Below are 14,414 nucleotides of genomic sequence, written 5' to 3'. Positions count from 1 at the left end.
CGGTACCTAATGGCAGTCAGGCTACCTCTGGCGAGCACATGGAGGGCTGTGCGGCCCCACAAAGAAATGCCACCCCACACCATGACTGACCCACCGCCAAACTGGTCATGCTGGAGGATATTGCAGGCACCAGAACGTTCTCCACGGCGTCTCCAGACTCTGTCACATGTGCTCATGTGCTCACAAGGCGCCAGTGGCGAATTTGCCAATCTTGGTGTTCTCTGGCAAATGCCAAACGTCCTGCACGGTGTTGGGCTGTAAGCACAACCCCCACCTGTGGACGTCGGGCCCTCATACCACCCTCATGGAGTCTGTTTCTGACCGTTTGAGCAGACACATGCACATTTGTGGCCTGCTGGAGGTCATTTTGCAGGGCTCTGGCAGTGCACCTCCTTGCACAAAGGCGGAGGTAGCGGTCCTGCTGCTGGGTTGTTGCCCTCCTACGGCCTCCTCCACGTCTCCTGATGTACTGGCCTGTCTCCTGGTAGCGCCTCCATGCTCTGGACACTACGCTGACAGACACAGCAAACCTTTTTGCCACAGCTCGCATTGATGTGCCATCCTGGGTGAGCTGCACTACCTGAGCCACTTGTGTGGGTTGTAGACTCCGTCTCATGCTACCACTAGAGTAAGAGCACCGGCAGCATTCAAAAGTGACCAAAACATCAGCCAGGAAGCATAGGAACTGAGAAGTGGTCTGTGGTCACCACCTGCAGAATCACTCCTTTTTTGGGGGTGTCTTGCTAATTGCCAATAATTTCCACCTTTTGTCTATTCCATTTGCACAACAGCATGTGAAATGTATTGTCAATCAGTGTTGCTTCCTAAGTGGACAGTTTGATATAACAGAAGTGTGATTGACTTGGAGTTACATTGTGTTGTTTAAGTGTTCTCTTTATTTTTTTGAGCAGTGTAATTTGGGTAAATCATTTGAATTCTATCACTTTTTCTATCACTTTTCAACCCTTTATCTTTTCCAGTGGTGAAGACATGGATGTCTCATGGTATGGTGGGGTATGCAAAAGGAGTCACCTTTGAGCACCTTTATCTCTTGAATGTTTTGGCATTCAGGTCCAAAAAGTCACATTCTGAGCACTTCTACTATGGACAAATATGTATGGAAGGTTTCGTTCGAATCAAAAACGTTGCTGTCAAAAAGTGATAGAATTCAAATGATTTACCCAAATTATATTCTTGCTAAATTAAAGCAGAAGTGAGCTGACATCTTGTGCACCTTGGGGTTATTTTTACTATTTTCTCTATACCACGTCTGAGTGTAATATTAGCCTACTATGCGCCTCGAAAGGACCCGTCTTTTGGAATTCAGGTCCAGAAAGTCACTTTCTGACTTCTTCCATTGACCAACATGAATGGTAAGTTTTGTTTAAATGAAATCCTATCAAAAAGTGATTGAATTCAAATGGATTTACCCATTTGTTGTCTTTAGCATTCAAACACAGTGCCTATGTGCCTTTTTGACTTTTACACAGTAGCAACTAATCTCACCAATTCAAATGAACAGAAGGAAACTCGACTAACACTTTCTTGAGGGCCTTCAATGACCGCAACAAAAGCATTGTAAAATGTGCATCCATGGTGCAGCATATGTAGCCTACAGAACAGCAAATTTTAAGTTCTGATAAGTAGCCTACCTATCTTCTCTCAGGTTCAAGCCCAGCACTGTGTGTGGTACGGTGAGTGTGGGTTGTCCGACAAGGTCCCGGGGAAGAAGTACAACTGCAACTATACAGGACCTCCCATCCCACTTCCAGTAGAGGGCCATGAGCTGCTCACGGTAAGGTTGACCATGGACGCTTTCTTTGAACTGGTTTTCAAGATGCCTTCTGAAATGACAGTTGACTTACATTGAAATGTGTTCTGTCTCACATGTTTTACTTTCGCAAAACCAAGTTGGGTCATGGAAATTATACCGTGTGTGTATCTGTTTGTGTGTAGGAGCTGTGTCCAGGTTATGACTATGGGAACCAGAGTCTGTGCTGTGATGTCCAGCAGCTCCAGACTCTGAAAGGGAGCCTTCAGTTGCCCCTACAGTTCCTCTCTCGGTACGTATCATGGTGGCTTTGCAAAAGGGACTTTGACGTTACGTGTGCCATACTTGGACAGACCCCCGTTATATATAGCTATAGTTTAGCAAGATGCCTTGGCAGTAAGTTAGCTTTGTTTGCATCTTATCATTGTCAGCTGTTTCCTTCTAAAGGTCTCTTTATATGATGATGATGATGATGATAATAATAATACGCTTCTTTATCCTGACTCTCTGTGTTCTCCATCTCCAGATGCCCAGCCTGCTTCTTCAACCTGATGAACCTGTTCTGTGAGCTAACCTGCAGCCCCCTCCAGAGTCTCTTTATGAATGGAACCCAGTTCACTAATGACACAGCTGCCAACAAGACCAATGTGGTGGAAGTCCAGTACTACATTGGACAGACATTTGCAAATGGTGAGGGGGCACATTTCCTGGTCCCAACTCTGTTTGTGCTGTCAGAGCCAACTCCTATGGTCATTATCCAACTAGTGTGCACAGTCTTTATATCACAGTTTGAGACACACTATATATACAAAAGTATATATGGACACCCCTTCAAATTAGTGGATTTGGCTTTTTCAGCCAGTCCCGTTGCTTACAGGTGTATAAAGTCGAGCACACAGCCATGTAATCTCCATAGAGAAACATTGGCAGTAGAATGGCCTTACTGAAGAGCTCAGTGACTTTCAACATGGCACCGTCATAGGATGCCACCTTTCCAACAAGTCAGTTCGTCAAATGTATGCCCTGCTCAAGCTGCGCCGGTCAACTGTGCTGTTATTGTGAAGTGGAAACGTCTAGGAGCTGCAACGGCTCAGCCGCTAAGTGGTAGGCCACACAAGCTCACAGAACGGGGGCGTCGGGTGCTGAACATGTCAAAATCGTCTGTCCTCAGTTGCAACACTCACCACCGAGTTCCAAACTGCCTCTGGTAGCAACTTCCGCACAATAACTTTGTCGGGAGATTCATGAAATGGGTTTCAATGGCAGAGCAGCCGCACACAAGCCTAAGATCAAGAATTTTGCTATACCTTCAATAACATATGCTAAATATGTGTATTTGACCAATAACATTTTATTTAAGATCACCATGCGCAATGCCAAGCGTCAGCTTGAGTGGTGTAAAGCTCGCCTCCATTGGACTCTGGAGCAGTGGAAACGCAATCTCTGGAGTGATGAATCACGCTTCACCATCTAGCAGTCTGACGGTTGAATCTGGGTTTGGTGAATGCCAGGAGAACGCTACCTGCCCCAATGCATAGTGCCAACTGTAAAGTTTGGTGGAGGAGGAATAATGGTCTGGGGCTGTTTTTCATGGTTCGGGCTAGGCCCCTTAGTTTCAGTGACGGGAAATCTTAATCCTACAGCATACAATTACATTCTAGACGATTCTGTGCTTCCAACTTTGTGGCAACAGATTGGGGAAGGCCCTTTCCTGTTTCAGCATGACAATGCCCCACTGCACAAATCAAGGTCCACACAGAAATGGTTTATTGAGATCGTTGTGGAAGAACTTGACTGGCTTGCACAGAGCCCTGCCCTCAACCCCATTGAACACCTTTTGGATGAATTGGAAGGCCGACTGCGAGCCAGGCCTAATCGGCCAACATCAGTGCCCGACCTCACTAATGCGCTTGTAGCTGAATGAAAGTAAGTTCCCTCAGCAATATTCCAACATCTAGTGGAAAGCCAGAAGAGTGGAGGCTATTATAGAAGCAAATGGGGAACCAACTCCATATTTTAATGCGCATTATTTTAGAATGAGATGCTCGACGAGCAGGTGTCTACATACTTTTGGGCTTGTAGTATATGCTGACCGAGTAGCAGTGCCAGTGAACATCTTGATAAGTAGATTTCTACAAACTAATTAATTTCCTTGTATTATGCAATTAGTTGGGTAACTAAGGGTCAGATTAACACCCCTGTGTTGTGCTGCATTTGTCAAAATGCAGTTGAAGGTCACAGCTTGAAGAATCGAAAAACGCAATCACTTCCCTTGGCTAGCATAACTATTGTTGACCTAATGCTACAGATGTTGGTCTGTGCCAAGGTGTTTAATATAATTCTGGTCCTCTTTCTTGGCAGCCATGTACAATGCTTGTCAGGATGTCCAGGCTCCCTCCAGTAATGTGAAGGCCTTGTCACTGCTCTGTGGGAAAGATGCCAGTGACTGCAACGCCACCAACTGGATTGAGTACATGTTCGACATCAACAACGGACAGAGTCCCTTCACCATCATCCCTATTTTCTCAGGTGAAATTATGTTAAATGGACAAACGCAGAATATTTGCACTTTGTACATGCAAGGTTTGGATGTCCCAACAAGGGTAATCAGATATGTCATTTCACTGTTTGAAAATGTCACTGGTCTCTGTGAAATTACACTTAACAAAAATATAAACGCAACATGCAACAATTTCATTGGTTTTACTGAGTTACAGTTCATATGAGGAAATCAGTCAATTGAAATAAATGAATTAGGCGCTAATCTATGGATTTCACATGACTGGGAATACAGGTACATTAAAAAAAAAAATGGGCCTCAGGATCTCGTTAGGGTATTTTTGTGCATTCAAAATGCTATTGGGTTTGTTGTCCGTAACTTATGCCTGCCCATACCATAACCGCATGGACTCATCAGCAAACTGCTCGCCCCATACACATGGTCTGCGGTTGTGAGGCCGGTTAGACATACTGCCAAACTTTCTTAAACGACATTGGAGGCGACTTATGGTAGAGAAATGAACATCAAATTATCTGGCAACAGCTCTGGTGGACATTCCTGCAGTCAGCATGCCAGTTGCACGCTCCCTCAACTTGAGATATCTGTGGCTTTGTTGTGTGACACAACTGCACAATTTTGTGGCCATTTATTGCCCCCAGCACAAGGTGCACCTGTGTAATGATCATACTGTTTAATTAGCTTCTTGATATGCCACACCTGTCAGGTGGAGGGATTGTCTTGGCAAAGAGAAATATTCACTAACAGGGATGTAAACAAATGTGTTCACATTTGAGAGAAATAAGCTTTTTGTGCATAAGGACTATTTCAAGGATCTTTTATTTCAGCTCATGAAACATGGGACCAACACTTTACATGTTGCGTTTTATATTTTTGTTCAGTGTTTGTAATATGTACAATAACACAATATTGAGTACTTATGCCTAATGCTTTCTTCTTTCATTTGTAATGATCACAACAAATAACTCAACATCCTCGTACCACCCTCACCTCTCCAGACGTGTCAGTATCCGGTATGACCCCCATGAACAACAAGACATACAACTGTACGGAGGGTCTGGAGGATGGCTCTGGTCCCTGCTCCTGCCAGGACTGTAGCCCGGCCTGTGGTCCCCAGCCTGTCCCCCCTTCCCTGCCCCCACCATGGACCATCCTGGGCATCAGCGCTATGGTCATCATCATGTGGATCTCCTACATGGCCTTCCTCCTTGTCTTCATGGGAACCGTGATCGGCACCTGGTGCTACAGGTGATAACTGAGGGGCACTGGTTTTGGAGCAGTATGTAATGCTTGTCTATTCAGTGCCATTTTGGAGCAGTATGTAATGCTTGTCTCTTTCTCTTATTTCTTATTCAGAAAAAGGAGAATTGAGTCTGAGTATGGCCCAATATTGGACAGCAATAACCCTCATTCTCTGAACAATGACAGCATTGATCAAGGTACTCTTTTATTTGGCATGAGATCTGACTCTGTCTCATTTTGGAAAATAACCAGGCACAATATTCAGTAAGATACACCTACAAACCTGTTCTTGCTACGATGTGACCTGTAACCTCCTTTCTTCCCTCTCTCTCTCAGTGGATGCGTCGTGTGGCGAGACGTTGGGCGAGCACTTTGAGAACGCCCTGCGTTACCTCTTTACCCGCTGGGGCTCGTTTTGCGTACGGCAGCCCCTCATGGTCATCCTGGGCAGCCTGATCATAGTGGCTGCCTGCTCAGGGGGCCTGGTCTACATGAAGATCACCACGGACCCTGTGGAGCTGTGGTCCTCGCCCAGCAGCCAGGCTAGGCAGGAGAAGGACTACTTTGACAGCCACTTTGGACCCTTCTTCAGGGCAGAGCAGCTCATCATCACCACCACATTGCAGTCAGAATCCACCTACTCCCCGTACCCCGCGGGGGCTGCCATGCCCTTCGGAGCCCCCCTGGACAAGGACGTCCTCCACCAGGTGGGTTAGGTAGAGGAACTTGGCTGGGTGGTGATTGATTCTTTCAGATGGAATTGTTGTAGCATTTTCAATGGGATTATTAGTTGGGGACATTTGGTTCAAGCTATCTGCGAGCCAATAATATATTCGCTCTCTTGTAGACCAATTCAGGAAGACATCTTTGGTCCTTGCCTTAGTTCTGATGTGACATTTTATAGCTTTAGTTTGTTTTTCTCTCTCAATTTTCCACAATCGCTCATCTCTCAGGTGTTGGATCTCCAGACGGACATAGAGAACATAGTGGCCTCATACGGGGACCAGAATGTGACCCTAAAGGATATCTGCTTGGCCCCACTGGCCCCATACAACGACAACTGTACCATCCTCAGTGTTCTCAACTACTTCCAGAACAGCCACAAACAGCTGGACCATAGCATAGGAGATGAGTTCTATGTCTACGCAGACTACCACACACACTTCCTCTACTGTGTCAGGTGAGTGGCCCTCGGAACACATTCTCTAGTGACATCTGCATCTGGGGAATGCTGCTGAATTCATGAGGTTATACTAGTTGGAGTTCCTCTCCTACTCTCAACTCAACTCCTTTCTTGCTCCTCATTTCCCTTCAGCAAGTATATACTCATAGCTGTAAATGGTGAATAGTAGTCATAGATTTGTGTATATTACCTCAGAGTTCTTAAAGCATTTGCTCTGTCTCTCCTGTGTGTAGTGCCCCAGCGTCCCTCAACGACACCAGTCTGCTCCACGATCCCTGCCTGGGCACCTACGGAGGCCCCATCTTCCCCTGGCTGGTCCTGGGAGGCTATGATGGTGAGTGGGGATACATGTACATCATCACACAAGTAAATAGAATGTACTAGTCAGTGGGCAATATACCTTTCTATTTTGTGCTGCTTTTTCTGTAGGTATGCTTAATTGTATTATTTGTTTGTTTGAATTGGGAAAACTTGTCAGTGCTAAAAATGCTTAACTTTATTACATAACTCCTTTTTATATAGTCAGTTTAACCACAAATGTTTTGTAGTTTGATTTTATAGTTTTTATTATGCAGAGAGACCACATTCTTTTGTGGTAATTGGCCTGTGTAAAATTGGGTGTAATTAGCTGTCTCGGACTGTTTGCAGCTTTGAATCTCTTGGATATGCTACCCTTCAGTATCTTCTGTATTGATTTACTATAGTTTGTCTACTTTCAACACAAATTCCCTGACCATGACATATTTGCATCTTTCTTCCCCACTGTAGCAACCAACTACAACAACGCCACAGCTCTAGTGATCACGTTTCCTGTCAACAACTACCATAACGACACTGTCAAGCTGGGGAAAGCTCTGGCCTGGGAGAAAGAGTGAGAAATAAGCTCATACTTTTTAGCTATCAACCTTCAGATGCTAGTGTATAGACTAAATTAATTTCATATTTCACAAGTCAAAAATGGTTTGGTTTTGTGCCATGAGTTGCCATTGCACTAACACAACCCTCCATGTCTCTGTTTCCAGATTCATCATCTTCCTGAAGAACTATACAAACCCCAACCTGACCATCTCCTTCAACTCTGAGAGGAGCATTGAGGATGAGATCAACCGTGAGAGCGAAAGTGACCTCAGCACTGTCGTGGTCAGCTATGCTATAATGTTTGTCTACATCTCCCTGGCGTTAGGACATATCCACAGCTTCAGGAGAGTATTGGTTAGTAGTAACTAACTTCAGACATTCTAATAGTTTATTTAATTTAGTAAGATGATGTTCGTTTACATCTCCCTAGCTCTGGGGCATATCCACAGCTTCAGATGTATACAGAGACAACTAACACTTTACAATAGTGTATTGTGCAGCTGTTCACCTTGTCACCATTTCATTTAGTAACACGATATCTGTTTCATTTGCAAAGATCATATCGTTTGCGGTGTGAGTTTGTAAAACTAATTTCGAAAGCATTGAGAAGGAATGAACAATGCATCCAGTAACTCAAACGTCAGAAAAATGATAAGTGTCTGCTAAATGACACATTTTAAATGTGAGCAACTCATTGTCTTTGTAACTTCCCAGGTGGACTCTAAGATCTCCCTGGGCATAGCGGGCATTGTGATCGTGCTGAGCTCAGTGGCCTGTTCTCTGGGCATCTTCAGCTACGCTGGCATCCCTCTCACACTTATCGTCATCGAGGTCATCCCCTTCCTGGTGTTGGCCGTGGGCGTCGACAACATCTTCATCATTGTACAGACATACCAGGTAGGCATTATGCTCGCCTGATGCTTGTCTGACTACACTAACCATGATTTATTGGACATAGTTTTGAATACCAGTTTTGACTCTGTTTTTACACACACACACTCTATTTACCTCCTTGTGTGTTGTGTTGTACAGAGGGATGAGCGGATGCCTCATGAAGAGCTGCACCAGCAGATAGGCCGTATCCTAGGAGACGTGGCTCCAAGCATGTTCCTCTCTTCCTTCTCTGAGACCGTGGCTTTTTTCCTGGGTATGAGAATAACCTGTAACTAGGGCTGTTACGGTGACCATATTACCGCCACACCAGTGATCATGAAGGCAGTCAAATTCCACTTGACTGTTTAGTTTCGATATTTTAGGCTTCTTCAAGTTCTGCTGCTGATGGTCATTAGTAGCCTACCAAATTTGCTAACTGCCTGGTACTCAGCACTCTATTGACCCTCTAATCACTCTGACATCAATGCAAATGTAAACAAAAATCGAATCAAACACTTCATAAAAGCCCATGAGCTCATGTTGCGCAAAATGTTCATTGCTATGCAAGCTGATAGGTGGATCCCATCAGCTTTCTATAGGCTAGGCCTTGCTGGCATGACAATTAACCATGGGAGAGCGTCCTCCATTTGCTATTTAAGTGCAGAGATTGTTCATAATAGCCACCTTGATGACAGCTTTGCACACTCTTTGCATTCTCTCAACCAGCTTCACCTGGAATGCTTTTCCAACAGTCTTGAAGGAGTTCCCGCATATGCTGTGCACTTGTTGGCTGCTTTTCCTTCACTCTGTGATCCAACTCGTCCCAAACCATCTCAATTGGTTTGAAGTCGTGTCTTTGTTGAGACCAGGTCATAATTAATCACTCTCCTTCTTGGTCAAATAACACTTACACAGCCTGGAGGTGGCTCATTGTCCTGTTGAAAAACAAATGATAGTCCCACTAAGCGCAAACCAGATGGGGTGGCGTATTGCTGCAGAATGCTGTGGTACCCATGCTGGTTTAGTGTGCCCTGAATTCTAAATAAATCAGACAGTGCTTTAATGGTGACACGGTCACACCACCTCCATGCTTCACGGTGGGAACCACACATGCAGAGATCATCTGTTCACCTACTCAGCGTCTCACAAAGACACGGCGGTTGGAAGCAAAAATCTCAAATTTGGTCAACTTTTGTGCTATGGGGGATGGTAGATTGGCATAGGCTAGTACTTTTGCTGTTCGTTAGGCATACTCATCTTGTTGGCTGACGAAAAGTAAATGTGACAGTTCTTCCAATGTCTTCAATATGCGCCTCAGAATTGGATAAGGACGTAAGTGTCTGAATGTGTCTGTCTTCACTTGGTAGCCTGTGAGAAAGACCCGATCACGTGACGGAACGCCATGTGAGTGAGAGGTGCTTCGGCGCACGCAGGGAGAAGGGAGTTATAATTATTACGTTCAGCCCAGGGACACAACGGCCACTGGCCGCAAAAGGTCTAGACTTTTTTTCAGGGGGCATTATGGCCACACAAAGGGGATTCCGCTGAGAAATTTGAGGCATTTATCAAGTGCGTGTCAAATTGTGAATGAGAGACTGATGAAGTGTGTACAGCCTGCACTTAAAACGAAGCAGAGTTCATGCAACTTTTTTCAAATCATCATCTGAAATCATCTGAAATCATCTGTATTAAAAATCAAAACATGTAACCCAACGTTTGTGTCACAACTAAAGTTACATAAATAACTCTAAATTAAGCATATATGAGTACCTGTTTCTTTGTTAATCGCTTAACACAGAATACCTGCATGTCGTTTGGAGAAAATGTCCTTTCTATTTTATTTGTCTTTGTTCAATTGTATTCTTATTATAAAATAATGCCACGGTATTCTATGCAAATCTTGTCTGCTAAATGACCCAGTGTAGCCTACAGTAATATGGTATAGCCAGATCAAGACCTAACATAAGGACAACTCAGAGTATTCTGTTCTTCTGAAGTAGACTACATTTTCTTCATATCATGTTTCTTTAGACCGGTCTAAAATAAATAATGGGTTTATTGTGAAGGTGTAGGCTATATTCCATAGATTTATTAGTATTTTTTTTAAATATAGATGTTCCAAAAATCTGCATGTAGCCTACAAGTGGCTTGTAGGCTATGTGTGGAAGCTAGGAGGTGCTAAATGTGTTTATGTTCATCAACAGTCAATTACCGTGAGACCGTCAGTTATTTGCTTGACAATCACGGCTGACAAAATGTTGTGACCGCTACAGCCCTACCTGTAACCTTCAATCACTTAACGCCTCTAGTGTTGACACACACTACTTGGCATACTAAGGACGGCAGGTAGCCTAGCGTTAGTGTGTTGGGCCAGTAACCAAAAGGTTACTAGTTCGAATCCCTGAGCCGACAAGGTGCAAAATCTGTTGATGTGCCATTGAGCAAGGCACTTAACCCTAATTGCTCCATGGTCTCTGAGGGTTTCTCAGGGAGAGTTGGGATATAAAAAAAATTAACAAACATTTCCAATTCACACGTGTATTAATACACATGTGTACATGTCTAAAATAGGACAAATATAAGCAACCATCAAATTACAATTATCATACATTATACAATAATCAAACATACTACTGGGCTACATTATACAATATGTCTCAACACACTAGATGTAGATAATTGAAGATGTCAGCTAGGTCCTTTCTATGGATTTCAGTATTGACTGCAAATGTTTTGTAACCACAATCTTTAGTCTGGAGCTCTGTCAATGAGTTAACTACTATTTTCTTCTCCAGGGGCCCTGTCCACTATGCCAGCGGTGCGGACCTTCTCCCTGTTTGCTGGGTTAGCTGTATTCATTGACTTTCTGCTACAGATCAGCTGCTTCGTCAGCCTGCTGGGCCTGGACGCCAAGAGGCAGGAGGTGAGGCGCATGGACATTACAACCAGTAAATAGTGATAGTACTGACGTGACTATGGGGAAAACTCCCAATGGCGCATGAAGCCGGAGGTATTTGAATTTGATGCGTGCCATGTTGCTGAATAGGTCTAAATGGCACAAAAAAATCACTAAGGGGCATGGTGAAAGTGGCCGTAACGAGCAAAGGATCATGGTCGACGTAGTCATTTTCATCCTGCCAGAGAGAGTCAACCTAGTTTTAATGTATATGAACCTGATGCTAGCCTACTGTTAAACCTTTGCATCCGAAGATTAATTTGAAAGTTCACTGTTACCTAGAACTTAGCCAGGTTAACATTGGAATACAAAACGGACAGCAAATACTATGATAATCAGAATTCCGGTTGATTTATTGGAAGAATTAAGATTAGACTCTTTCGAGTGACGATTAGTACAGTTAAATACAGAACATGCCGGCATGTTGACTCGCATTGTAAAATCAAACTCAAATTTGCGCAAAGTTAATAAGTACCCTATCTAGTCTAGGTATCATGTGGCCATGGGCCTTCCACCGGAAAATGAAGTGAATGGGCTACCATCACAACAACCCAACTCGGTTAGGCTAGATTGGATTACCCCATGAGAAAAGAGTGGACTACACAAACATTATTTTGATTCTGTATTTTTATATGTTTGTAGACTTCTTTATCATTTGTGCAACTGTCATCATAAAGAATGACCTCAGACAGACATATGATGTACACTGAGTGGACAAAACATTAAGGACACCTTCCTACTATTGAGTTGCTCTTAGAACAGCCCAAAATTTATGGGCAAGAACTCTCCAAGGTGTCGAAAGCGTTCAACGGGGATGCTGGCCCATGTTGACTCCAATACTTCCCATAGTTGTCAAGTTGGCTGGATGTCCTTTGGGTGGTGGACCATTCTTGATACACACAGGAAACTGTTGAGCTTGAAAAAGCCAACAGTGTTGCAGTTCTTGACACACTCAAACCGGTGCGCCTGGCACCTACTACCATACCCCGTTCAAAGGCACTTAAACCCTGTCATACTGTCATCCTCTGTTCTCCACACTCATCCTCTGTCAGCCCCATAGACGTTGGTCAGCACCTCCATCTCCACTTGACAGGCTTGTTGACTCTGCTCTCATCTGAATAATAATACATTTGATTTTAAGAGCTTTTCACCACATCCAAATTCACAAGAAAATCAGCAGGATAAAATGCAATATAATCACACATTTATAATAGGTATATACAACTACACTAACCATGGTGGACAGACTTAACCATGGTGGACAGACTTAACCATGGTGGACAGACTTAACCATGGTGGACAGACTTAACCATGGTGGACAGACTTAACCATGGTGGACAGACTTAACCATGGTGGACAGACTTAACCATGGAGAACACTAAACGTGATAACGTTTGAACTAGACAGAGGATAAAAGCGCAGCACAAAACACACCCTTAGGTGCACATGCATGAGGGCGGGAGCCTCCTCGTAGCCTGCCGGCCCGTGATTGGTCTGTGTCAGCATGTGATCCTTTGAACTTTAAAATAATTCACTATGGGGATCAAACATGATTGTAAGAAATACCTTTTAGAGCCCAAAATGTCCGTCTACAAGTTTTGTTTAGTCGTTCTGGCGATCGTAATGTACTTAGGCTTTCTAGGGCAGACCAGGGCTTTTAGCACCGCTAAGTTGCTATGCTGTAGCCGACCAGTAGAGCTCGTGACTTCACGCTCCAGACCGGTCACAGAGGGCCTGGTGAGGAGGGTTGTGGGGTGACTCAGAAGCAGAAGGTGTGCTAAGAGGTGAGTTTGGTTGGGGATTAAAAAACAGAAATGCTTACACACTATTTGCTGCTCCTCTGAGAGGACTGGTGAGGACGGTGGTAAGGACAGGTGATGACTCACAGGACTAGGGTAGGGTTGGCTTGCTGGAGTATCTGTCAGCTTTCTCTGTCACTATTAACTCCCAGGTTCATTATTACCATGTCATGCCCAGCTAAGCATGAACATCACAGCCTACTTCAAATGAGCAGTGCACTGATGTCACTTTTTAATTTGTTATTTTATTTCAACTTTATTTAACCAGGTAGGCCAGTTGAGAACAAGTTTTCATTTACAACTGCGACCTGGTCAAGATAAAGCAAAACAGTGCTACAAAAGCAACAACACAGAGTTACACATGGTATAAACAAACGTACAGTCAATAACACAATAGAAAAATCTTTATACAGTGTGTGCAAATGAAGTAAGGCAATAAATAGGCCAATAGTTGCGAAGTAATTACAATTTTGCAATTTACACGAGTGATATATGTGCAGATGAGGATGTGCAAGTAGATATACTGGTGTGCAAAAGAGAAGAATAACAAATATGGGGATGAGGTAGGTGGTTGGATGGGCTATTTACAGATGCGCTGTGTACAGCTGCAGCGATTGGTAAGCTGCTCTGACAGGTGGCGCTTAAAGTTAGTGAGGGGGAGATAAGTCTCCAACTTCAGTCATTTTTGCAATTCGTTCCAGTCATTGGCAGCAGAGAACATGGTGACCAGTGAGCTGAGATACGGCGGAGCTATACCTAGCAAAGACTTATAGATGACCTGGAGCCAGTGGGTTTGGCGACGAATATGTAGTGAGGACCAGCCAACGAGAGCATACAGGTTGCAGTGATGGGTAGTATATGGGCCTTTAGTGACAAAACCGATGGCACTGGGATAGACTACATCCAGTTTGCTGAGTAGAGTGTTGGAGGCTAATTTGTAAATGATATTGCCGAAGTCAAGGATCGGTAGGATAGTCAGTTTTACGAGGGTAAGTTTGGCAGCATGAGTGAAGGATGCTTTGTTGCGAAATAGGAAGCTGATTCGAGATTTAATTTTGGATTGGAGATGCTTAATGTGAGTCTGGAAGTAGAGTTTACAGTCTAACCAGACACCTAGGTATTTATTGTTGTCCACATATTCTAAGTCCGAACCGTCCACAGTAGTGATACTAGTCGGGCGGGTGGGTGCGGGCAGCGATCAGTTGAAGAGCATG

The 14,414-nt window shown here is 44.1% G+C and overlaps 1 protein-coding gene across 1 annotated transcript in view; it reads left to right on the top strand.

Annotated features, from left to right (window-relative positions):
- Window positions 1-14,414, top strand: part of npc1 (Niemann-Pick disease, type C1) — a 30,685-nt gene that overhangs the window by 7,491 nt on the left and 8,780 nt on the right. Inside the window, exons 2-15 of the mRNA XM_055866271.1 lie at window positions 1,667-1,795; window positions 1,957-2,063; window positions 2,298-2,461; window positions 4,133-4,300; window positions 5,288-5,537; window positions 5,646-5,728; window positions 5,868-6,238; window positions 6,485-6,711; window positions 6,948-7,048; window positions 7,483-7,585; window positions 7,737-7,926; window positions 8,287-8,469; window positions 8,605-8,719; window positions 11,241-11,368. Of these exons, the coding sequence (XP_055722246.1) occupies window positions 1,667-1,795; window positions 1,957-2,063; window positions 2,298-2,461; window positions 4,133-4,300; window positions 5,288-5,537; window positions 5,646-5,728; window positions 5,868-6,238; window positions 6,485-6,711; window positions 6,948-7,048; window positions 7,483-7,585; window positions 7,737-7,926; window positions 8,287-8,469; window positions 8,605-8,719; window positions 11,241-11,368 (2,319 nt within the window). The remainder of the gene's footprint in view (window positions 1-1,666; window positions 1,796-1,956; window positions 2,064-2,297; window positions 2,462-4,132; window positions 4,301-5,287; window positions 5,538-5,645; window positions 5,729-5,867; window positions 6,239-6,484; window positions 6,712-6,947; window positions 7,049-7,482; window positions 7,586-7,736; window positions 7,927-8,286; window positions 8,470-8,604; window positions 8,720-11,240; window positions 11,369-14,414) is intronic.

The sequence above is a fragment of the Salvelinus fontinalis genome, chromosome 17, assembly GCF_029448725.1.
Source record: "Salvelinus fontinalis isolate EN_2023a chromosome 17, ASM2944872v1, whole genome shotgun sequence".
In the NCBI taxonomy this organism is placed as follows: Eukaryota; Metazoa; Chordata; class Actinopteri; order Salmoniformes; family Salmonidae; genus Salvelinus; species Salvelinus fontinalis.
This window is presented reverse-complemented; position numbering and strand designations above follow the sequence as displayed.